Below are 27021 nucleotides of genomic sequence, written 5' to 3'. Positions count from 1 at the left end.
GTTAATGCTGGAAAAAAGGGTAAAAAATACTCTACAAAAAAATACTAGAATGTACAACTTAATATATAGTGTTACGTCATTAGGCTATAAGTTCATGTAAGTTTTGTGACTGATCATTGTAATACTTTGGAAAAACTCCTCATTAAGGTCTGGGAAAGCTATCACCACTATTCAATAATACATTAATTTGGACCTGCAATGGAAAGGAAGTCTCAGAATCATCTAAAGAATAAAGCTTTTAAAACAAAAGCTTGCTAATTTGTTCTACTCAAAAAATCTATGCAGGTCCAATTAATCATTACTGGAGTAATTAAGCAAGACTAGCACAATTAGTACATTTTGACAAATCGCTTATCTAACAGGTACACATCTATAATGAATTGATAAATTATAAACCAAAATATAATTTAACAGTTAAAAACTGTGGTACATGTTCAGTAAACAAAACTAATAGAAGGCTTTGTTTCCAAAAATGTGATAGCGATAATTCTGAAGTCCTTTTGCCACTCTTTTCATAAAGGATGTGCATCTCCCTTAGTCATTTTAAAACCATACACTACGGGGCAGAATTATCAAGGGTCGAGTTTTTTTTATGGTTAAAACTGTCAAATTCGACTAGGGAGTTATTCAAATTGGATTCAAGTTTTTTTTAAAAATTCTAATTTGATTTTAAAGATTTATCATACTCTGACCCTTTAAGAACTCAAATTCGACTATTCACCACCTAAAACCTGCTGAATTGCTGTTTAAGTCAGTGGGATAGGTGCAGGGATCAATTTTGAGCTGTTTGCAGCCTTTCTGACATTCAAGTTTTTTTCAGAGAAAAAATTTAATCCAGCTTTTAAAAAATGAATCAAATTTGATTCAAGTTGATTCCATTCATCAGAGTTTAATTTTTTTAATAAATTTCAATTGGTCGAATTTCGAATTCATGGGAGTTTTTAAAAACTCACATATATTCGAAATTCGACCTTTGATACATTTCAACAATCTTGAGTTTTACCCCACCTACTTTATTTAGATGTAGTTTTACAGTGTCTAAAACTTTTAATGAAGTTTAACAAGGGAAAAAAGGAGTTTATCACAAATCTAATGAAAATTCAAAGAAAATGAGAAAATATGAAAAAAATAATGGTAAAATGTAATAGAAATAATTCATATAAAATGTGTACAATGTGAAAAAGTGTTGCTTTGCACAAAAACACAGATATGAAATTTAGCAATGTATTAATTGAAAAAATATTCGTATATTATGTAATAAAACTGGTAGCTTGAAATATTTGCATTTTTTTTTTTTTTACAGAAAAGGACTAATTCAGGGTGAAAACCAAAATACTTATAAGAATAAATTATAAATGACCATTCTGCCCAAAATAAATAATGATTTCAAAACCTTAAAAACCTTCACTTGAAACAAGGAGGTGTGCAAAGCAGTTCTAGTAAGCTTCTAGTAATATGTGTAGTAAATTAGGATAGTTTTTGAGTTGACATGGAATTATTTATAAGTAAAATGTAGATTTGTAGGTGCCTACTTTGATTTCCAATATTTCCAGTTAGTCCCATGTTTTTATGGATGTTCAGAGTTTTTATATATATTTGTTGGGTGTTGATAAAAAAGGTTAACTCTACATTTACCTCTACATTATCGTGGTTATTTTTTTCTATATTTGTGAACTGTTTTTTCTTACAGGAAAATTTGGTTTAAATAGTACATTTCAATGATTTCTTTCATAATTTTTTTTTAGCAAACTGGCTCCTTGAAATCCATTGTTGTTGTTAATTACTTTGCAGGACTATTCTAAACAGAAAGATTATGGTCATCTGTACAAAAGAGCCACATAGAAAGTAAGTCCTAAAATAGCTGATCATGCTTACTGAGTAACAAGACACAAGAGATCAAATAAGTGTTTTAATTTCTCTAGAACTTTATTTGAAAAATCGGATTTGCCTTTGTTCTATAAACATACAATTAATCTCTATTATAGTATTGCAAGTCATATGGCAGGGGAAAATAATCAATATATCATCCAGGGAAGAATATCTATTAAATGCAAAGGAATGATGCCTGTTCAACATACAGAAAACAAAATATTCTCTAATGGTTAGTAGATGGAGTGTACCATTGAAGGAAAAATCGTGCACATAATGTCAGGACATCTGGAATACAAATCTAAATCAAAGAATTGATTTATAGCCTCACAATGCTCTATTAATATTAATATCCAAGCAACGTAGTTGCTGCAGCACACTGGAAATTGGTAATTTGCTCAAAAAGTGATTTATTGGCTCAAAATAGACATGTCAAACAGGCAACGTTCCGGGCCCCACTGTGTCCTTTATCAAGCCTATATACACCAAAAATTGTGAGTGCTTAAACAGTGTTCCCAATTTAGGGAAAGAGAGATAAGGGGTAGGGAAAAAGTGGGATGGGAAACCAGTAACCGTATATCATTGGGTGATCACACAATACATTATCAAGTGTAGTAATTAAAGGAGAAGGAAAGGTACCAAAGCAGTTTATTGTTACTAGATTAGCCACAATAGTGCAAGATATAACACTAGTTATTCTGTCGAATGCTTTACCATACCTGAGTAAACGGCTCTAGAAACTCTCTCGTTTGTTTAGGATAACAACTGACATATTCACTTGGTGTGACATCACTTTCTGCCCGACTTTACCTGCTCAGTCATAGCTCTGGGCTCAGATTACAGCAGAGAGAGGAGGTGGGAGGGGGAGAGGAGCAAACTGAGCATGCTCAAGCCCAGCCCTAGAGCTTTATGCTGAAATCAGGAACTCTAATACAGAAGCCCATGTGTACACAATAGAAGGAAGGAAATGCAGTGTTTCTTTTGACAGAGGACTCAGAGCAGCATTACTTTGAGGGTTTACTGGTGTATTTATATAGACATTTCTGATAAAGCTTTTTAACCTTTCCTTCTCCTTTAAGACTTTCATTCAATGTCCATTATAGTAATTCCATGAGTCTCAGTCCTTCCTTGTAGTCCATTTCACTTCAGTACATGGGTCCAGTATTCATTGGTAAATATGTATATATATATATATATATATATATATATATATATATATATATATATATATATATATATATATATATACACTGCTGTCCCAACCAAACATTATTAACCCCAAAACAAGCATTATCAAGCAGTTTAAGAAAAATAATAATTTCAGTGACATCTGAGACGCTAAAGGGTACCTTAATTCAGAAAATTAAGGTACCCTTTAGCGTATTATGAAGTCCATGGGATTCTGAACCAGGGGAGTTTCAGGCACCAATGCCTGAAACTCCCCTGGTTCAGAATCCCATTTAGTTATAAGTAAGGTATGAGTGGAACTATTAATATTAATATGGATGTTATAAGGAATAATGTACCTCTGCTTACATGAAGTATTTCCAAGACCATATTAATAGAATTTAAAGTTGACTTCTAGTCATTATATATTTCAGTATAGGGGTGTATTATCTTTTTTAATACATATATTAAAAAAAGTCATGAGGCACAAGCCTCACTTAGACCCAGCTTCACTAAACACCATTTATTAGATTATTTTACTGTGATTTACCTGGCATTGATTTAGTAACACAAGTGCAGTTACCCATAGAAACCAGTCATTTTTGGTTTCATTTACATTATGTTGAATGGCTGGTATGGGTAACTGCACTGGTACAATTTTACCCACTAAGTACAAATATTGACACAATTTTCATGGGGTATATATGCATTATATAAGGAATAATGTACATCTAGTTCTAAGAATATAAGAAGCTCCAAGACCATATTGATTGAATTCCGAGTTGACTTCTAGGGGCAGATTTACAAAGGTTCGAGTGAATTTTCGAAGCACAAAAAGTACGAATTTCGAAGTAATTTTTTGGATACTTCGACCACCAAATAGTATATTACAACTTCGAATTTACTTTCATTCGAAGTAAAAATTGTTAGAATATTTGACCATTCAATAATAGAAGTACTGTCTCTTTAAAAAAACTTTGACTTCAATACTTTGCCAAATTAAACCTGCCAAATTGCTATGTTGGCCTATGGGGACCTTCTACAGACTTTTTACACATCGAATAAAAATCCTTCGATCGTACTCTAAAATCGTTCGATTCGAACGATTTAATCATTTGATCAAACAATTTTAGGATTGCCAAATTCTGTGGAAAAAACGTTTTTCAATTCGATGGTTGAATTTCAAAGTTTTTTGTACTTAGAAATTCGACCCTTGATAAATCTACCCCTAGTATTTTTATATTTCAGTATAGGGGTCTATTCTATTTTTTTAATTCACATATTTAACAAGTCAAAAAGCATCACTAAGCACAAACTTCACTAAACTATTTATAAGGATATATTTTTGTGGTTATTTGTGACTTCAAATTTCAAATGCAACATAAATACGTATTTAATGCTAAACTAATGATCTAAATGATCTAAGTTTTTAGGTTTTCGGACGATAGTGTCCCTTGAAAGAGTCATGTTTTTTAGCAAGACATGCTGTCTCTTGATTGGGCAGATTGCCATACAGTTTAACTACATATTTAACCAATGTGAAACCAAGTACAAAAAAGTTCACATTAGGTAAGCAGACATCTTCCAAGGGCCATGCTGTTTTGCAGCAAGGTGCCATAAATGAATAAATGAGGTTCCAGAATGGCTCTTAATGGCTTAATTGAGCCTGATGGTAAGGGAATGTTTATGAGCAGTATGCAGTTTTGTCATTATAATCTACATGCATTACTCACTCCCAAGGGAGATCAATAAACATGGTTTAATTCAGACTATACTGATACAGAATTGGCTGAGGACTAAGAGAAATTATAATAAAGTATCAAACAGTCAGTTGAGTCAGCTGGCACAGTGATTTTTTTTCTCTCCCAGATTTATCCTGTTTCAGTAGGATGCTTCAAAACCATCTGTATTTACCACTTTGCAAATAGATTTGATTTCTAATTCAGATTTACTGCCAGGTTTTGATAAAAATGACAGAACGTAGTGATGCATGACACTGTCAACATGTATATTTATGCTCTGTATGAAAACAACTATTTGCTATTTTCAACATTACACGTTTTTTATTGTAATGAGTATGTCTAAGTGATATTATTGTAATCTCAAAACAAAGAGCTTTTGATATGTCAGACCTACAGCAATCATGCTGTGCTTTTAAAGAAATAAATGCACAGATTACAATTTATCTGCCAGTTTAAGCAATCTTGCAGCCTATTACTTGCAGTTTGATAAAAAAAAAAATCTTTTTAAGGGAAAACTAAAACCTTACATAGAAATTATTTATTTAAGTACCAAAGTCCCTCTGGTATTGCTTTACTAAGTGCAGTTACCCATAGAAACTAACTAGACCTATGGATTTATTTTCTATATGTTGAATGGTTGGTATGGTTATCTGCAGTGGTGCAGGTGCAAAGTCCAAATATTGACTATTTTCATGGGTTTTTATGATGTTTTCCAATAATCTCAGATTTTGGAAGAATCTGTACTTGTGAACTATACACAAATAATGGCACAACATTTATGTCCATTTATTTATTAAAAGTGCATATTAACCAATAAAGGCATCATACAGTCATGGCCATTCCCATACATGACTTCCTTTTGTGTAATATTGGCAAACTACCTTGCAATAGGCGCCTGCATTTCCAATAGATGTGCTTATGGTTAATGCCAGCTAGGTGCTGCTTTCTGCATATACTTTTATTGATAAACATGTACATGAGTTTTTGCAATCTACACCTTTGCAGAATGATAAGTAAAAGTGAGATCTACTCTGGGTAACAGCATGAGGGAAAGGTGATTCTGTGTAAGAAAGAATACCTCCAATTTAAAAAATTTGGCAGCATGAAATACACCTTGGACCCAAATAGACAGAGAGTGGTGGCCAAGTCCTTATAATATGGACATCAGACTTTATTTAATTCTTTAAAAATAGTTGCCTTCCCGGGCAGAGGGAGAAAAGATCTAACACATTTTGTGGCACTAAACAGCCACTTCCTTAGAAGCCATAGTGCCTGCTACACATTGTTTTCATTAAATAACACTTTCAATAAAAATCAATTAATGGTTATGAAAGAATGCTTGACTGTGCTAGGAAAAGTAAGATAGAGAAGAAAAGGTTATTGCTTAAGCTGAGGCCTGAAGGAAAGTTGTAAATGGGTTAAGGAAAACTTACCGGAGGTTTGGCCTTCTTTCTGCAGTGATCCATAGAACAAGCAAGAGGCCAACCATTTGTGGAATAATGGTCGGTGATTTTTAATTTGAGCATAATGTTTTATTGTCACAGCTTGGAAGAAAAATGCGTGCCAGGGATGGGAGTGCAATGCCTCAGTTTCAAACCCAAGGGGCAGATTTATCAAGGGTCGAAGTGAGTTTTTGAAGTTAAAAACTTCGAATTTCAAGCTATTTTTTATATGTATCGACCAGGGAATAGTCCAACTTCGATTCGAATTTGAAAAAAACTTTGAAATTCGAATATCAAAATTTATCATGTACTGTCTGTTTAAAATTTCGACATATAAAACCTGCTGAAGTGCTGTTTTAGCCTATGGGGGACCTCCTAGAACCTATATAGAGTCAATTGGTGGAAAAACTTCGAATAGAATTCGATCGAATACGCTATTCCTTCAATCGTACAATTAGAATTCGCCCGAATACGAACCTCTTTGACCCAAAAAAACCTTCGATTTCACTTCGGTCGGTCTTTTTGAAATCGAATTTAGAAGTTTTTTCAATTCGAAACTCGACCCTTGATAAATATGCCCCCAAGCTTAAGAAGCTGGCTAATGGTCCATGGAGGGATGTTATTCTAGTTATCTGCTTTCACTTTGCCATCTACTATATATATGTCATATATATATATTAAAAATGGGCGGAGGTTCATTTGGTAGTTTTTAGGAAGGGCAGCTTCTTTTTGCTATGTTCAGGACAAGAATGTTCTTTTAACTGTATGGGCTGAGCTAACGCTGTTAAACACTGCTCATGTATACACTGCTCTGCATAAAAAATAATATTTTGCTAAGCAATTTGTACCAATTTTACTTAGACTAGACCCACATTATGTTGTTGATCTAGAAAATTATGCATTCATAAAAACAGAATCCATTTATAATTTTGAATCACTAGGTACAGTAAGTAGTACAGAGCTGGTTACTGAAGATATGTTTCTGATTTTGACCATATACTATATTCCTTTTAAACTGATCACCTGCATTAAGAAATTTGCAAAGAAAACGTACCGTATCAGTCATTAGATGGTACCATAAATATTTTCTAGTAAGGAACATACCATGAAGATCATAATAAGATGAGGTTTCACTGGGTACCATAGCTCATCAGAAGGTTGATTTCCTTCATACCGATTTCCTTTTCTGTATGTTTCAATCATTTTGACCAGGTCATTAAGTGAAGCTTCAACAATATTTCTTAGAAGATTGGACATTAGCGTAGCTAAACTACAAAACAAATGATCCATCCTCCTCCTTCTTAAGCCCTAGGGAAAAAATAAAGAACAATGCATTGAAGGGAAGCCCTCTTGGTATAGTCCAAAGCTTTCAATGGAAATACTGTCCTTTCCCATGGAATTACTTAACTCCTTCTTAAACAACTATTTACACTACTTTATAATGTCTAAACAGTATAATGACAGTATCCAAGCTAGATAAATGTTGCTTTTATCTACTTTATTTACTAGGACACATATTGGAAAGCTCAGGAGCAACATTATTGTACTTTTTGTACTTTCAACTTATAAATACAAATAAACTCATAAACTACTGGCAAATAAATTATTTTCTCCAGAACACCATACAATAAACATTTTATTCATCTTAATTGCAAAACACATCAAAATAAAACCTAATCTACAATATATGGTTGTGTGAATAATACATTGTCACCATAGTTTAACCAATTATTACATTTTGAGGAAAATTTGCAGGGGCGCTTTTAAAATGTTCCTGAAAGGGGAGGAAGCTACATTTTAAACTTCAATAGCTATGATATCAGCTGTATTGTGTATGAACTAATCATATATAGTGATAGGCGAATTTATTCACCAGGCACAAATTCGCGGCGAATTCCCGCGATTCGACGCTGGCAAATAAATTTGCGATACCGCCGTGAAAAAAAAAACGAACGCCGGCATCAAAAACGAAACACCGGCGCCGCTTCGCTAATTTTCTGGCGAAGAGAAACGCCCCAAGTTTTCTGTTAATCAAACCAATTTTTTTTGTTGGTATTTTCGCATTTTGGTATTTCACAATGCATCGTCAAAGCATTTAAAATTTGTACATGATGCCGTTTTAATGGTATCATTGATATTTTGCTTACTGGAATAACTCCCTGTGACCTTCTTCCTTGAGCTATAAGAAAAAAATATTCTGCATGTAAAAGGATGCCAATGTTAAGAAGCCTTTAATAAGCATTCTTTGAAACACACGTTTCTTTAAGTTAATGTCATTCCCTTCAAAGTAGTCTGCATTTATTAAACCATTGGTGCCTCTGACTAGTTTGTTAATAATATAGAATTCTATCTGTTGACACTTGTTGACACCAGGTTTGCTGGTATCTGAATTGATTCAGATTGATCTAATTTAATCTAATACCTGGGTTATATTGAATTTTTCTCAGACAGTAGTTAAGCAATCCTTCTATAGTTTATTGATAAATGTTTATAATGGCATAGGGGTAGAACTGTTATCCATAAATGTCATCCTTGTTTTTTTTCTGATGATTTTTTCTGCTTATAATTAAAATCAATGTTGGCAATTCTTGGAATTTTGTGATTAAAGTGTTCTTGGGGAAAAATGTATGGCAACAATAAGTATTCATTAAGTTAGAGCTCCAACGTTGCCTATAATAGAAACATATCTAACTGCACTTCACTCCGATTTTTTTTTCACTAGAAGCCTCACTGAGCATCTCCAAGTATAGCAATATTTTAAAGAAAAAAAACCCTAGAACATCTCAGTTACTACAGAGAGATTCCGAAAAAATTATAGTATTCCCCTGTCCTAATCAAAATTCAGCAGGGAAACTTGAGGGATTTGTGGCTGTATAAAGAAATGTTACACTTGTGGTAGAATTAATTGACAGTCCTATCAAGAGAGATTCCTTGAAGGCAAGCTGAAAAGTATAATATTAATATGGGTGCATTTGAAATACTAAATGGCATTTGATGATTTGATTCTGTATCCCAATTTAGCGCTGATAGAAATGAGCAAATTAAATCATATGAATATTTATTTGTTATGATCTGTGGCAATCTGACTACCATAAACTGCCTCATGAATTCTTTTAAGGTGATTCATGGCTGATTCATAAATGATTTGTACTGGAAAATGCATATTTACTGATATAATTTGGCTTGGGAATTAAAACATGGTTGATTCACTCATCTGCAGTCACTGATGAATTAATTTGATCGCTAATGATATACCTCCCTGCCATGATTTGATAATGTTTTGTGACATTCAAGTTAGTTGAGACCATAGCCACAGGTTAACCACAAAATGGAGGCCAATGCCAGCTTTAAAAGTTCAATGCAGCTTGTCTGGGTTTTTTTTTTGTTTTTTTTTTTACAAAATCACAGCTTTTGTAAAACACATAAGAATAGCAGTCCTGCTCTAACACCCACTTTGGTGTTCACAGAAACACAATATTTCCAGCACTTACAACCTTGGACATCACAAATCCCAGAATCCTCTGTTAGACACTCTCTTGTGAGGGGTTCTCTGTTACTCTCACCAGTCACTTGGAGCTTTCTCCAACATCTCAGCTCAGTGGTTTAACACAATCCACGGGCTACTCACCCTCCTCCAGCAGAAAGAGGTCTCCAGGGGCCACTCACCCTCCTCCAGCACAAGGAGGTACCAAGGGGGCACTGAGGTGTAATCTCATACCTCTTTATACTGCAACTCATCTGCAGCCCAATCAGGCAGCAACCAATGGCCGAGCAGCTGCAAACACTCAATGGAGTATGGAATGGGGGGCCCATCCTGCTCTCCTCCATTCACTCCAGGGACCCATTCATCTGGCTTTTCCTGAGCTGGTACACAAATACAGCCATGCTTGCTGCAACACTATACATTCTCCTTGGAGTTAAATGTTTACCAGTTCAACACTGGTGAATAACACATGTAATCATGGTCATTCCATGCACAACTCTTACAGTATATATAATGGCATTTACAAGTTTTACTTAAAATAATTTACATGCAGTTTGAATGCTGTAAATGGCAAACCATATTAACACTAAACACGCAAATTGTATATTTAATGACAGAAGTTCTAATTTTCTAGGGGACTGGCACAAGGTTTAGAACTTAACTGCTACCCGTAGACCACAATACAGTACCTTTCATCAACCACTGTGAAGCGCAAACTGCACCCTGCACCTTATACCAGGTAACAAGTACAGTGCAAGGAGAGCAATGGTTCAAGGAGGCTATATACTCAATGATTGCCTTGAGCAAGGGGTTAGTATAGGGGTCCTGCTGTGCCCTGCACCCCCTGACACCCCTTATAAAAAAAAGGAGCACATAGGGCAACTCTAGTATTATGTTCTTTCTATGTCATGTGCAACTTGCACCTTCCAGTGCAGCTAGGCAAACCCTGCAATGAAAGGTGAATAGTAGGCAAAAAGCATGGTCTTTTGAGTCATGCACTTGTAGTTATATGTAAAGACATAGACATGGTGTTTTGCCTCAGTTTTTGCCAATTGTAATTTGCTCCCCCTTCATTTTGCACTCTCCTGTTTGTAATAAGTAGCTCAGTGATAAAACTTGGCAAATTAGTTACAACAACAAGCTACTACTGAACATGTTCCCTGAAAATTGCACCCTAATATATTACTGCATTGGTTTATGAACTTTGACAGTAGAATTTAATAGGATAATCTCACAATTTTGCCAAGGGACACTAATCTCAATCCGACAATAGAATAAGGCTAACAATTGAAAATTAGACTTTCCATTACACATAAACACAGACATCATTTCACATCATTCTGATTTTTAAAAAAAAAAAAACTCACCTCATCATCCTGAGGCATCATTGTTTCTATGTTTTCTCGGTTTCTGTTCACAATATCACAGCAATCTTTCAGCCATAATTCCTGTAATAATTCTGATTTTTCTTTGGCAACAAGGCATATGTGATTTACAAACGTATCCAGCATCATTGGTGCAGCATTAAGAATATTATCAATGTCAACCAGTCTGAAACTTTCATACCTAAGAGGAACCAGTGTCATATAAGGCCTTGATATACAATCAGTTTAAAGCAAATTGATAGTCTAAAATAAAGTTGTTGCTACTAGATATCAGCATAAGCTAACAATATTAATTCATATTTTGCATGTATTTTGGCTACATACAGGGGCAGTGGGTTCAATGTTCTTAATTGCCCCCTTTGTGCCTTCACCCCAGAAATTTATCGCAGAGGAATTCAGATAAGAAAGACCTAGAAACTGTATTTACAAACATCGAAACTATATTTACAAACATCGAAACTATTGATATATATATATATATATATATATATATATATATATATATATATATATATATATATATATATATATATATATATATATGTTGTATATGTTAAATAAAGAATACAGGCTACAGATTATTAAGTTTAAAAAAAATGTTTCCCTTTAAGACTACAGTGTACTGATATATGAAATATTGGTTTACTGCATGTCTAAGACAGCAAATACATATTTACAGAATATGTCACACCAAGTGACCTTTAAGTTGGACTTTCAGGTGTATCGAGGAGATCAAATTCTCAGTTCTCACCCTAAGTGGCTTTCAGGCTGAGCCTACCTTGCCACTGCTTCAAGACCCTCCAAGGGGTCAGTCCCACTGCATCAGTATAATGTACTCCTTTACAAGCCCAAAATGTGTGAAAACTGTTTAAAATAATATTCAAAATTAATATTTTAATATAGGTTATTAGCAGACCCATTTTGTTCATAATTTTAAGAAGTTGACTTCAGAAATATGAAAAAACACATGGTAATTCACAATTTAGAATAGCCCCTTTTAGTGACCTACTTGCTATAGAAGTTGAGCAGAATGGCAGGCATGATAGGATGGGTTATGTGCAATCTGTTCTTCAGTTTGTTACACGCAGAACGTACATTTTCTCGCCAAGGAAATGTTTTTCTTCCAGCACTCTGGGAAATCTAAAGAATAAACGAGAGTAGAGAGTAACATTGGTAAATATCCCAGCAATGCAATGCAAACAAATGTTTGTAAATGAAACCCTCTAAAGCATGGTGTATCATGTAGAAAATGACAAACTTTTACCATTGAAAAATGGAAAATTGTTAAAGAGCTTGGCTATCAAATCCCTGCTCACAAAAGTACTTTTTAAATAAATTACAAAGAGCCACTGTAAAACTGTCCCTAAAGGCCAGATCTAATTCACTTGAACGCTAATTAAACTTAAATTATATCTTGGTTGATGGAAAAGGTGAAACAGAGCACTGAATGACTTGTTATCCAAAGAACTGGGGTTTCATTTAAATAATAAAGTTTGTAGTGTACAAGTATTGGCAGCTCTTTTCTTTCCTGCTGCCGATTGTCTCTGTGACCATCACTCTTCTTTCTATAAAATCTAATCACTCTGACCTCCTATCTCTTTCCTGCTATTGTGTCTTTCCATCAACACGACTAGGCTGCACCAAGCAGCATTACTTTTACTGCAGTGGCTATCTGTCTTTTAGCGGTGCACATTTCAGATTTCTATCTGACTTGTGTATAAGGGGATTCTATTAACATGTTGACTGGTGTGAAAAATCTCATCTTGTAAGGAAACGGTGAAGCGATGTGAATTACAGACAATCTACACCTGCTCCATTCCGATAGACCCTTGAATGTGCTATTTAAGCATAAGTATTAATCTCCTGGGAACAGCGCCCCTGCTAATATAGTCTTTGCACCTTTCATGACTTTAATAAAATGCCCTTTTTAGTTTACTTTTATAAACAGATAAAAAGGCTGTTTACATATAGATCTCAAGCTATATAGGTACAACACATTTCCTTTGCCTACTGTCAACTGTATGGACAAGTCACAGAAAATATTCCACTTAGTAAAGTAACAATTTTAAAACACTAAAGAAGGAGGCTATTTTTTTAATGTAAAGAAGGATAATGCTAACCTTTGGTGAAATTTCTATCCCCAGTCTTTGTTGTTCTTCTGGATCCAGCAAAATATAATCTAATATTGATTTCTTAATGGCACTGGTATAATTATCTTCTGCTTCCTATACAAGACAGGAGTGTTTAAAAAACATAAGCATATTTTCAACAAAATGTATTAGACTTAAAAAGTTATACCTGTACATTGTATTCCATCCAATGCATTTGCTTAAATACAGCTTGCACATTAGATACACATTATAAATAATATATAGCAGATTCTGCTTATTATATTACTATGGGACTTTTTGTTATCAAACTATGTAAAATAAAATACACCCCACATAACCACGTCAGACATTGGCAAGTTAAAAATGAAGCATTTATCAAGCTGTGTATTACAGGCATAATATATTCTTTTACGTCACTTTTTACACCATATTTCTGGTATAAATCATATTAAAAAGCATGCTAAATAGGCCCCTATGTGTTATTGGACCCTTGTTAAGAGAGATAGGCAGAAAGGGTAGATATTCTAACATTCTTATGTAGATTTAACATGCTGCAGGCCCAAAGAATTCATTAAGATTGATCAAAGTTGGCAATTACTGATTTATCAATTGACAAATACTATTTAATCATGTGTGGGTCATTATCAACCTGGGTGAATCCCCACTACGAAATGTAACTTTATTATATTAATAGTCACTAAGAAGTTATAGGACCATATAAAAACATGACGACACAGGCTGAGTGAATCTATACAGTTCATAGAACTTCTAATATATTTTATAGTTTACAGAAGGGAGTATATTATCTTTTCTCAGTTTTCCTTGTAGAGATTAACTGTGTGCATTGTATAATTACTAGGAGAGCAGGAAGCTGAAGAGCTTGGCCTAAACGGCTATCTTTTTACACATATTGCTTACTGTACTCTCTCAGGCTTCAATCTCAACACCAGTCACAAAAGGAGATGAAAATGATCTGATTTAACAGGTTTACTTCATTCCATGGCATTATGCAATAATATATTATTGTAAATGTTTTATTAATTTGTTCTGCAAAGATGAAAACATACCCCCCCAAAGACATCAAGTTTTTTTTTCAAGTCATATTTTTAGATAAATTATCTTTGAAGTGGGAACATATGCATATAAGCAGAGCAATACATGCAGCACTAAAACATTGAATTGTGTCTGTCCATGTGCTTTGCTTCATTACAATCAGCAGAAATGATGCCAATAGTGGGAAACATATTTCAGATGCATGGAGGTTTATGTTAAAAGTCAATCAAAGTAGAACTATAGTATATGCAGGTGTAAAAAGAGTAGTAACAGAAAGCAACATATATATTTTAAGCGAGAAGAGAAACATTTCAAGAAAATTTCATGAAATTACTCTCTCAAAAATTGCTCTTGGCTCCCCTGTAAGATGTTGACTTAGCATTGTTTAAAAATCAATAAAAATTATATTATATTATGACAGGCCTATCAGCTCTAATATTCAAGCCAAGGTATGCAGATAATAATACACAAGAACTAATATAGTATATTCAGTTAACATGTAGGATGACACACTCATAGGTAGACAGAGAAAGACAGAGGGGAAAATGAAGGAGAGGAGGCCTAGGTCCAACTAATTACTGCAAACTTTGTTGGACCTGAAAATATGTTAATGGCCAAAGACAGATACAACGATGCTGTTTGTGATTTCTTTGGAGACATATTTGTCAGTATAAATTCCAGATGAAATACATGTATCTAATACCAGAACCTTTCTTACACATTCTAGCCATTTCTCTGCCTCTATGTAGCTTAAATATTTTAACAAGCTATTAAGCCTTGGATATTCTACACAGTGATAAATTGTATATAGAATTTTGTTAAACAAATCTAGTACCTACTTCACACATTATAAATTATTCAGTCCTCGTCAATGCCCGACACAAATCCATACGTACCTTTGTTAGACACTGAAGTGATTTGTTGTACACCTTGCAAAGTTCTGCAGGTATGTATGAATATATTCCCTGAAGCCATTCCTGACTAAGTGGTGTCACCATACAAGGGTCTATGGATTCTTCAATTACCTTGTAATATCTGCAGAAAGTAAAAAAAACGGTATGAGAACAGGTTCAAGAGATTTGCTTTTCTGTCAGCAAATGTTATGAATGAAGAGGATTTTTTTCTTTTCTTTGGCAAAATATGTGACACCCTGCTTAAAAGGAAGAGAGAATGTGCAATGCAATGCAATTGTGACACAATGTGCGTTCAGATATGCCAGAAATAATATAGTTAAACCGATGGTAATACCCTGTATTGCTATTCCCTTGATTAATGTTCTTTAGAGTAGTTGCTGCTTCCATTTGAGCCAATTTAAATTAAGCAAATTATTTCTTCACCTTGCTGTCAATTACGTTCAATCTTGCAATATCAACACATTTAAATTTAAATAGAATTTGCATAATAAAATCATTGAAAACCCTTTTAGAAGATGCCTGCTAATACAGAATGTATGAAAGACTTATTTTATGCGCAGACCCTCAGAAATTCTAATGACTTGTTAAAGTCCTGATGTTAAAAGTCCTTCACCTAAATTAATTAAAGATTAAAATTGCATATGTCTAAATGAATATATATATATATATATATATATATATATATATATATATATATATATATATATATATATATATATATATATATATACACACACACAAACATATATATACACACATAGGGGCCGATTCACTAACTTCGAGTGAAGGATTCGATGTTAAAAAACTTCGAATTTCGAAGTTTTTTTTTGGGCTACTTCGACCTTCGACTACGACTTCGAATCGAAGGATTCGAAGTAAAAATCGTTCGACTATTCGACCATTCGATAGTCGAAGTACTGTCTCTTTAAAAAATACTTCGACCCCCTAGTTCGCCATCTAAAAGCTACCGAAGTCAATGTTAGCCTATGGGGAAGGTCCCCATAGGCTTGGCTAACTTTTTTTGATCGAAGGATATTCCTTTGATCGTTGGATTTAAATCCTTTGAATCGTTCAATTCGAAGGATTTAATCGTTCGATCGAAGGAATAATCCTTCGATCATTCGATCGAACTATCTGCGCTAAATCCTTCGACTTCGATATTCGAAGTCGAAGGATTTCAATTCCTAGTCGAATATCGAGGGTTAATTAACCCTCGATATTCGACCCTTAGTGAATCGGCCCCATAGTGTATGGTAAGGGAGAGCCTCTTTGTATTAGTTAGAGCCAGACAAGTTTAGTTTTTTTGGTTTCTGCTCTCTCTGCAAAAGCCTAGAATAAACTGGTCAAAGGCCAGTTCTGCTCAACTGAATTGTCTGTGCCTCTGTTTTGGAGTATCTGGAAGTGTACGCAAAGGTCTATTCGCCAGTGAGACCACGGTCCAACAACCTGAAATCGCTACAATTGGTGGAGGTTGCTTTGGCACAAAAATCTGGGAAAAGAAAAGACTGTATTGGAAAATTTAAAGGGCCAGACACACAGTTATCTGCTTTTGCAAAAGATTGTTTTCTATTGCCAGGACAATGAAAGATGTTGTTAAGGCTTTGCTACAAGCTGCTGCTACACAGCAAGAAGCTAATAGGGTCCAGCAGGTAAAATTGCAAATGCTTTATCGGACTTTATTGGAAGTTCAGTCCTGCAAAGTATCAGGTAGATATTGTAGGGGGTCATCTGTATAAATCGGGATACCCGTGAATACCCTAACATTAATGCAACTATAGACACCCCTTTTGGCTCTTTACCTTGTGGTTTTGATCTCTTAATTACTGCATGATGTTATACTGGGGAGGGATTTCTCACACTTTGGAAGCTGTGGGAAAATAACGTGGGAGAATGTCTCTGGCAATTATGTTGCAGACACCACTTGTGGGTGCTGAGTGGTGCTGAGGATGAGAATACTCAAATTGATGGGGGTGTGTCAAATGAAAATTTGTGAGACATAGAGGTTTAAAGAGATAATTCTTACTGAACAGTTAAGAGATCCTACTCTTGCTAAGGCAAGAGAAAATGTAAAGATAATAGATGGGAGCCCGGTAGACCCTGATATGAGGATTTCTTTCCCTCACATGGTAATAAAACAGGATTTATTGTATCATGTGTTTAAGAAGGGGGAAGATGTTATCGAGCAACTGGTTGTTCCTAAACCATATAGGAGAATGGTGTTAGACCTTGCTCATGGGCATATATGGGGGGACATTTGGTAGGTGTACTCCTCCTTGTTACAAATAGATAGATAGATAGATGATAGATAGATATTATAAGTCACTAAGGAGTTGTATGATCATATAAAAGATCAAGGCCAAGTGCTTTTATACAGGTCATGGATATCCATGGAACTGATGAAGAGGACATTTAAGCCCATTTTAATCAGTGTCCATTCATTTTAGGGCATACTTCAATTCAGGCATTAAGCAGAATTTCTTATATTATATACTGTATAGCATTTTTCCTGTATAGCTACAAAATATCTCATTCCCCACCCCAACAGCTTTAGAAATGTTGGTCATACTGGGTGCAATACAAAATACAGCCCCTTTTCATTTCTTTTTTGTTTTTGTGATGTCCAAAGGTGACACTAATGGTTTTATAATTCATTGGCAACCAGTTCCTTTGCTTCTATCTGTTTCCGTACTAAGAAGAGGGGATAAGTAGCAATATCATCTCAGAGCATATTGAATTTTTTTCACCATATGCCATGGTGAACCATATGTTGTTAAAATAAAGTTTACTCCAGTTGTTCATTAAACACGACCATAGAAATCATATCTGAAATATCTGCATTATGGACAAGGCCAGGGAAGGACCTGCAATTTTCTAAATAGGGTATGCATTATATTTATATTTATGAGTGATCTGGAATTTTTTTTTTCAAAAGTATGGTTTATTTAAATAATCAGTAAGGGATGTAATATCTATTGAAACAATCAGCAGTCTGTTGAAAACCAACATCTCATTGGCTGCTGTGGGTTACAAGATGTGGATAAACTTGTTTTGTATTACATTAATTAGCAGCTAAGGTGTGAGCAAAATCAAAAATTAAAACAGTAGTAGAAGTAATTGAAGCATTAAAAAGTATTTATTAGGACATAAACAACCTTATGTGGTTTGTGCCTAGTGGGGCATTTACTCATAGCTTATATTCTACCACTGTTTTTAATTTTTGACGGTCCTCACACCATCTGCTCATTGGTCATTACTGATAACCCATAGACTGGGGTTATTTAGAGAGACCATTTATTACTTATATCTTTTTAAGACTTTTCTGGATTGTTTTCCACATCTTAGATCAATCCACACATTGATTATAGTTATTTTTTATTACCCCCGTTACCATATTGCTCATATAAGCTGATTTATACTCCTAATAGTAACAACGTCTTCTGCCTGAGCAATAGGGAAAGCATGTTTAGTCACTGGCAAACACCTGTATAAAGGCGAGCTGTAGACCAATCCCGACTCATATATTTGAAAATAAGTCTTGCTCTGTGCCTACACTAACTAGAACTTCATGCGTATCTGTATTTCTACATGACTACAATATACAGTAACCACAGCTTGTAAATTGCAACAAACTTTATTAATGCAGTGGTGCATATGGAATTCAACTTAATTAATTGTGGGCAAAGTTTCCTGGTGTCTCAAGTGCTTCACTTTAACATGGACTGCATAGTTTTATATTATATACATTTCTGGTTCAATACCTTAATGTCTGAAGTGCAATCTGGTTACACGCGTTACTAAGTCTAGCTGGCAGGTAGGGTTTGATTTATAGGATGGATAAAATACAGTAGGCAGGGGCTTAACAGAAAAGCTAAGCAATAAAAAATAATGGTATTAAAAATTCAATCCATTTTTTTGTTGCAAGGTCGCTCTCTCTAGCAGCTAGAAGGCAATTGATAATAAAGATTCAAGAGACACACAATATAAAGGCAAAAAACTAAGAAAGGATCTCATTTACAGCTGTCTACTACATAATAAAATTATATTTAAACATTTAGTTCCCCTAGAAGTATGTAGAGAGGGCACTTATATTTTTGACTGACAGACATACATTTTAAGACAACAAGATTCCATATTTTTTACAAGATTTTGGTTTGTGGGACATTAAGGCTGAATGGAAAGCATCACAGTGAATTCAAGGCAGGTGTGGTAAATCCTTTCAGAGATCCATGGTATTGATTGTGTTCAGCACAATTTATTGTTCTCTTATAAATACAATATTAGCAATGAATGGCTGATTGCAAATTACAATGCTCATAGCAATATCTAAGAAGCCCACAACCACATTTATGGATCCTGCTGTATTACATTGATTTTATCTACAGGCATGAGTAAGTAGGTATTTTATATGCAATGAATAATAGGTACAGTTCCCTTGCTACATACTGTGCATTGTCAGCAAAAGGTACTAAGTGAATCTTTTAAGTTTGAAAATAGAAAGAATGTGAGTTAGAAATTGTCAGACTATGCAAAATTCAATTTTGAAAAATGTCAGCCAGAAAGAACAAAGTAAAACTTTTGTAGCTTGAAAATATAACATTCCCGTTATGCCAATTATTTATTTTTTTTAAATCGTGACACTTAGAAAATAGAAGCCACATATTTTAGATTAGATTTCTTACTATTTTTGCATTTTAAGTTTTGGATAATTTTATTTTTTGTATGGACATATTTGATAAATCTCTATTTTATATAAATCGACTTTCTTTTTATAACGGAGTTCTCATCATCACATGGCAATAGTCAATGCTTTTCTATTCTGTTTTCTATTCACTGTGTATTCCATATTTTTCTTGCTGACAAAATACATTGCTTCTCTTCAATTCTGTCACATTGTACAAATAATGTACGTGAACAACAAAGGATCAAACAATGCTGTGGCACATGCAATGGAATATATATTTTTTAGCATCATTTAGCCACCACAGCTGTGTTTATGACTATGCTAAGGCTTGGGCCAGGTGGACAACATTCAAATTGGGCATTCATTATAGCAAAAATGCATGATGCAAGCTCATGAATTATTCTTTGTGAAAGATCTTCACAAGTCAGTGATAACAGAGGCAAACTCATGTTATTTGCACCTGCTCTATTGATGTAGAAATGCGGAGTTCCCATTCTGCACTGCAGAGCATGCACAAGTCCTTCATACTATATAATAGCACATTCTCTGCAGTCCATGCTATATAACACTACTTGGGACATAACCGTTGATTTCACAGATGTGAAGTGGTCCAGCCCCATGCATTATGCATACTAGACTGCACATAGCATAAACATTAATGGTACTCTTCAAAAGAACAAGTTACAGTATGTTAGATATGGTCACAACCAGCAGCAAATATGGGTAATGTCATCATATACAACCAGGGTCGGACTGCGAATTTGAGTGCGGATCTGAACTAGCAGGGCCACAAGAGCTGGGGGGAGTCCCACTTGCCAAGTCCAACCCTGTATACAATTGATATTACGTCACTATGGTTTGTCAGCTGACCTTAGTTAATTAGAAGCATGACAAGGCCCGTATTTGTGGCGAGGCCATAAAGGCCTGGGCCTAGGGCGGCATGCCGCCCAGCCGCCCCACACTCTAGTCCCCCGACTAGAGTGTGGGGTCTATTAACCCACATCTCTAATGGGGGAAAAGTATTTGGATGACAGTGCCCTTTAATGAACAGTTAAAGTTAAAGGGGTTGCACACCTTCGAGATAACTTTTAGTATGATGTAGAGAGTGATATTCTGAGACAATTTGCAATTGGTTTTCATTTTTATTATTTATATGGTTTTTGAGTTATTTAGCAGCTCTTCAATCTGCATCTTAAGCAATCTGGTAACTATGGTCCAAATTACCTTAGCAACCATGCATTGATCTGAATAAGAGACTGGGATATGAATAGGAGTAGAGTCTGAATAGAAGGATTAGTAATAAAAAGTAACAATAATAAAACATTTGTAGCCTTACAGAGCATATGTTTTTTAGAAGGGAGTGATGCCCATTTAAAAGCTGCAAAGAGTCCGAAGAAAAAGGCAAATAATTATAAAACTATAAAAAATAAACAATGAAAACCAATTAAAAAGTTGCTTAGAATTGGCAGTTCTATATAACATAATAAAAGTTATCTCAAAGGTGTGCAACCCTTTAATGGGTAATGTTCTGAATGAGAAATAATAAGATATCCTCATTGTAAAACATAAGCAATCTGAGCATTATACAGAAATTGTGATACTGTATAACAATCCTGAAAAGCTAAATATAGAATGTACCAGGGGAAACCATTTCACACAATTTCAGCATTCTTCCTGATCAGTTTTATGAGACAGGGTTAAATATTTAATACTAATTTAGAGTGAAATCCAATTATATATGTGGACAGAATAACAAGTTAAGAGGACAGAACTTTCATGAGCCAGTCTTTCAACTGATTTACACATCTTGGGAGTATGGAAAATCATCCATGTATGTCAAACCGGAGGCAATTAGGTGCTACAACAGTGAATTGCTAAACTGCAAATTTAAACACTGACGTTTGCGTTTAAAAGAGAAAGAAAACGAATATATAGTTTTGCTTAAGATCTAAGATTTATGATCAATGACATTTTTTGTTATTTGAAAATGAAATACCAATTGAATGGAGTATCTGTCTGTCCCTTGCACTTCATGTCCACTTTGTGTCCTAATTGCATGCACCATTGTAACAAAGTAGTAGTAGCAAGCTTTCCTCCAGCCAAGACTTTGAGTTCTATAATGTTTTGTTCACTTTCTTTTGATCCTCCTCCTTCATAGGCCTCTTAATTAAAGCAAGTCATTGTGGATATTCAAGTCTTGGCTGGATCAGAGAGATGTCTAGTGCTGTATTTTGTCAATGGTACAAGCAATGCAGAGAATTCAAAGAAAGACAAAAAAAAAACAATTACATTGAAGGATTTTAATTATTGGAAGGTTGTTTGAAATAAGTTTGCCACCTTCTAGTGTTCGGAGTCCAGGCAAATTGTCTGATTGCTACACCTTTCACTTTAAAGACCTGTAAGGAATTTCTATTTTGGAAATGAGGACAGGTAGTTTTCACCCGGTCAGCCTTTCCAAAAACCTGGGGTGAAAACCAGACAGGTGGCAACCTTGGTGTGGAATGACTTTTTTCGTCATTTTTTTAAAGTTTCGATAAAGTAACCAGTTTAAAATAAATGTTTGCCCTCATGCATATTGGTTTAATTTCCTGGAGGATGTGCACTTTTAACTCTCTGCTGTGAGTTAATTTATAATTATCACTTTGAAAATGTAATTTAAATCTCTCAGCCTTAGAGAAAGCAGAACTCACAATTTTCAACAAGTTTTTAAAAAGTATTTATTAGAATATAGTCCTTTGCATGAAAACATTTTGCAAACTGCATGCATAAAAGTAAATGTGCTACATTTATATAGGAGAATTTACCCAAAAAAAAAAAATTGTACATGCACATATATTTGTCTGCACAGAGAAAAAAATATTAGAGAGAGAGAGGGAAAGAGAGAGGGAAAGAGAGAGAGCTGACCTGGAGACACTAGGGACGCTGGTATAGTTCATTTATAATACCGTATATCTCCTACAAATGTCAAAACTTGGAAGGCAAGCCCCATGAGCCCACTATCTGATCACAAAGCGTATCGTAAATGGACAGATTTCCCAACATATATCATGACAAACCTGGGGTGTCCTTTTAATATATTCCCACTAATACTAGAAATATATGAGCTTAAGCATGAATGTAGTTTTCATTTATTTTATTTTGTAACTTTATTGCACTCATCCGTGTAGTTTTGCAACGCAAAGATTTTGTTTTTGAATGTCTTAAAGGGAAACTATCTTCAAAAAATTATTTGATTTTCATTTGCTTAAAATAAAGACTTTTTAAAACAATTGTCTGATAGGCCTTAGGACAACTGACATTACTTCTGGTTGGCAGATAAGACAGGAAAGTGGGAGGCTCTTTTTAGAGTTTTATCTGGAAAATGTCTCTCAGAATTCCACTGGAGTATAAGAAAACTTCCATTAAGATACATTTAAGCATTGCTATCAGGAAAAGGCTCTGGAGAAACCAGTGTTTTGAAAATCACTAAAAGACTTATTCTAAGATGTGTTTGAGATATTTCCCTCAGTTGAATCTACGGGGAAAGACATGCCATAGCCTACAGAATATTCCTGTTATATTGTTCACCCTAAATTAATTTGTCTTAGACAAGACTTTTCATATTATCAAAAAAAATCTGCACATTTAATTTCTACCAATGTGGGGGGGCAGTAGATGTGATTTATTTGGATTTTGCCAAAGCGTTTGATACTGTGCCCCACAAGCGACTGCTTTCTAAACTAAGGTCTGTTGGGCTTAATGAAGTCGTTTGCACGTGGATAGGAAACTGGCTACAGGATTGGGTACAGAGGGTGGTTGTTAATGGGACATTCTCTACTTGGAGTAAGGTTCTTAGTGGGGCCCCCCAGGGCTCAGTAGTGGGTCCACTTATATTTAACTTGTTCATTAATGACTTAGGGGAGGGTGTTGTAAGTAATGTATCAGTGTTTGCAGATGACACAAAACTATGCAGCCCAATTAATTCCATCCAGGATGTGGCATCCTTGCAACAGGATCTCGACAAACTGGCAATCTGGGCAGCTAAGTGGCAAATGAGATTCAATGTTGATAAATGTACAGTCATGCACCTGGGATGTAAGAATATCCAAGCTACTTATAACCTTAATGGGACTGCACTAGGCAAATCCATTATGGAAAAGGACCTTGGAGTCCTTGTAGATAATAAACTTGGCTGTAGCAAGCAATGCCAGTCGGCAGCATCAAGGGCAAATAAGGTCTTGAGCTGTATTAAAAGGGGCATAGAGTCAAGGCAGGAGGGGGTCATTCTTCCACTGTATAGAGCACTTGTAAGGCCCCATCTAGAATATGCCGTACAGTTTTGGTCTCCATCACTCAAACAGGACATTATTGTATTAGAGAGGGTAAAGAGAAGGGCAACTAAGCTGGTAAAAGGTATGGAAAAATCTTAGCTATGAGGAAAGACTGGCCAAATTGGGGATGTTCATGCTGGAGAAGAGGCGCTTAAGGGGTGATATGATAACTACTGTATGTATAAATATATAAGGGGATCATATAATAATCTCTCTAATGCTTTATTTACCATTAGGTCTTTCCATCTGACACGACGTCACCCATTCCGATTAGAAGAAAAGAGGTTCCGCCTAAATATTTGGAAGGGGTTTTTTACAGTGAGAGCTGTGAAGATATGGAATTCTCTCCCTGAATCAGTTTTACAGGCTGATACATTAGATAGCTTTAGGAAGGGGTTTGATAGCTTTTTAGCAAGTGAGGGAATACAGGGTTATGGGAGATAGCTCATAGTCCAAGTTGATCCAGGGACTAGTCCGATTGTCAGGAAGGTATTTTTCCCCCTCTAAGGCAAATTAGAAAGGCTTCAGATGGGTTTTTTTGCCTTCCTCTGGATCAACTGGCAGATAGGTAGTTAATAAAAAAAAAAACGTTGCACTCGATGGACATGTGTCTTTTTTCAACCTTACTTACTATGTTACTATGTAATGTCTAAATTTGAAAAAAAAACCTTCTACCAATGTCTAGATTTGAAAAAAAAAAGTTGTATAATAAAACCATTAGGGGTTATTTACAATGATCCATTATGCTAATGGTAGAGTAATAAGGGGTGCAAATGCAAATTCACACCTTGCTCATTCAGTAAGCACTTGATCTAGGATCTTGCTGTGTAGGGACAAGCTTTTCCTGCCTTTACCACTTGCCATAGGGTAAGTGGTAAATACAGGACTAATTTACACTCTGGACCCTCCAGCATACTGAATGACATGTATGTTAGGAGATAGGTATGGGGAACACCTGCCACCCCTTATGAATACCCCTCAGAAATGCTGAGATGCTGACTGCCCTGCAGTCAGTAAATTGGCCTCATTATATGCCAAAGAAATGTTTATTTTACATTTGCAAATTAGTCCCTATATTTTGATATAAATATAGGTTACACATGTCAGCATTTGCTCTGTACACATGTGTATATACATTATGGGGCACATTTACTTAGGGTCGAATATCGAGGGTTAATTAACCCTCGATATTCGACTGTCGAAGTTAAATCCTTCGACTTCAAATATCGAAGTCGAAGGATTTAGCGCTATTCATACGATCGAAGGAATATTCTCTTGATTGAACAATTCGAAGGATTTTAATCCATCGATCGAACGAAATTACTTTGATCAGAAATTTGCTAGAAAGCCTATGGGGACCTTCCCCATAGGTTAACATTGATGCTCGGTAGGTTTTATGTGGCGAAGTAGGAGGTCTAAGTTTTTTTTAAAGAGACAGTACTTCTACTATCGAATGGTCGAATAGTCAAGCGATTTTTAGTTCGAATCGTCAAAGTCGTAGTCGAAGGTCGAAGTAGCCAATTTGATGGTCGAAGTTGCCAAAAAAAAATGTTCAAAATTCAAAGTATTTTTTATTCTATTCCTTCACTCAAGCTAAGTAAATGTGCCCCTATATATTTTTACATATGTATATACATTATTACAATAAGTACAATAAGTACATTCCTTCAACACTGATGTTTACCTTATAAAACACATTTAAAAGGGTTTGTTTAAAATAGGTGTCACCACTAATAGCTAAGAATTTTAAAGAATCCTTTACCCTATGAAATGCACTAAAAACATTTTTTTTTTGGCTTCTGTTTTCATTTTCTTTTATATTCTGAAAACGATGTTCCAGTGGCCATCATAATAAGTGATGAGCGAAATTGTGGCATTTTGCTTTGCGAAAAAATCCCCAAATCTAGAATATGCAAAACTAGAAAATTTGATAAAATGCATTGGATTCAATGAAATTATATTGAGGTCAAGGGGGTTATCTATTAAGGGTAGAGTTGTGTTTTCTAAGAAAATTCAAGTTTTGAGTTTTCGAGTTGATTTTTTTGGTTAAAACACATTTTCGGGTTTCGGGTTTTAATTTTTTGAGGTTAATTATACCACAACCCTGGAAATAACTAGAATCTGAAAATACACCATCTAAAACCTGTGGAGGTCATGTAGGAGTCAATGGCAGATGTCCCTGGAACCATTTGAAGATGTTAATAGCCTCCATTATGTTTGATTTTTTTCTGAGGTTTTTGACTGAAAACTCAAATAATTTGAGCGATTCGAGTATTTTCCCATGGAAACTCAAACTTGCAGAATCAAGTTTTTTTACATTCAAGTTTTTTCTTAAATAAGATACCAATCGAGTTGTGAGTTCATTCAAGTTCATTCAAGTTCATTCAAGTTCATTCAAGTTCATTCAAGTTCATTCAAGGTATAAAAAACTCTAAACATTCAACCTTTGATAAATAACACCCTACTTTTAACTTTAGAAAAAGTGTTAACAGCAATCAATAGAAAACTATATTACCAGCAACAGCAAATAATCTTCTAACCAACAAATGGCAACTAGTGATATGAGAATCCATAGAAAAATTAGCAAAATGGCAATAATTCACAAAATACATTGCAGCCAATGGGTATCAATGGATATTTTTTTTTGAGTCAGAATTTAGCCTTTCCACAAAATTTCTTTACTCTAAACCATAACTTCTAAAAATGTCACCCATCATTATATACACAACCTCCTGGTCTTTCCTTTACCCCTGTTTGCAACAACTATGTTATATTTCACTTTCTTTTTCTGATTTCAACCAAAGCAATATTGCATGGCAGTCATGACATCATTCACATATTATTAACATGACATGTTATTTTC

The 27021-nt window shown here is 34.8% G+C and overlaps 1 protein-coding gene across 4 annotated transcripts in view; it reads right to left on the bottom strand.

Moving 5' to 3' along the window:
* LOC108711038 (dynein heavy chain 3, axonemal) overlaps positions 1 to 27021 on the bottom strand; it is a 555753-nt gene that overhangs the window by 406372 nt on the left and 122360 nt on the right. For all 4 annotated transcript variants that reach the window (XM_018252361.2, XM_041586281.1, XM_041586280.1 and 1 more), the window contains exons 7-11: positions 15150 to 15288; positions 13210 to 13314; positions 12099 to 12229; positions 11072 to 11270; positions 7325 to 7528 (exon numbers count right to left, since the gene is read on the bottom strand). In XM_018252361.2, the coding sequence (XP_018107850.1) occupies positions 7325 to 7528; positions 11072 to 11270; positions 12099 to 12229; positions 13210 to 13314; positions 15150 to 15288 (778 nt within the window). The remainder of the gene's footprint in view (positions 1 to 7324; positions 7529 to 11071; positions 11271 to 12098; positions 12230 to 13209; positions 13315 to 15149; positions 15289 to 27021) is intronic.

The sequence above is a fragment of the Xenopus laevis genome, chromosome 3L (assembly GCF_017654675.1).
Source record: "Xenopus laevis strain J_2021 chromosome 3L, Xenopus_laevis_v10.1, whole genome shotgun sequence".
NCBI lineage: Eukaryota > Metazoa > Chordata > Amphibia > Anura > Pipidae > Xenopus > Xenopus laevis.
The sequence above is the reverse complement of the archived record's forward strand: the minus strand, read 5'-3'. Positions and strand labels throughout refer to the sequence as shown.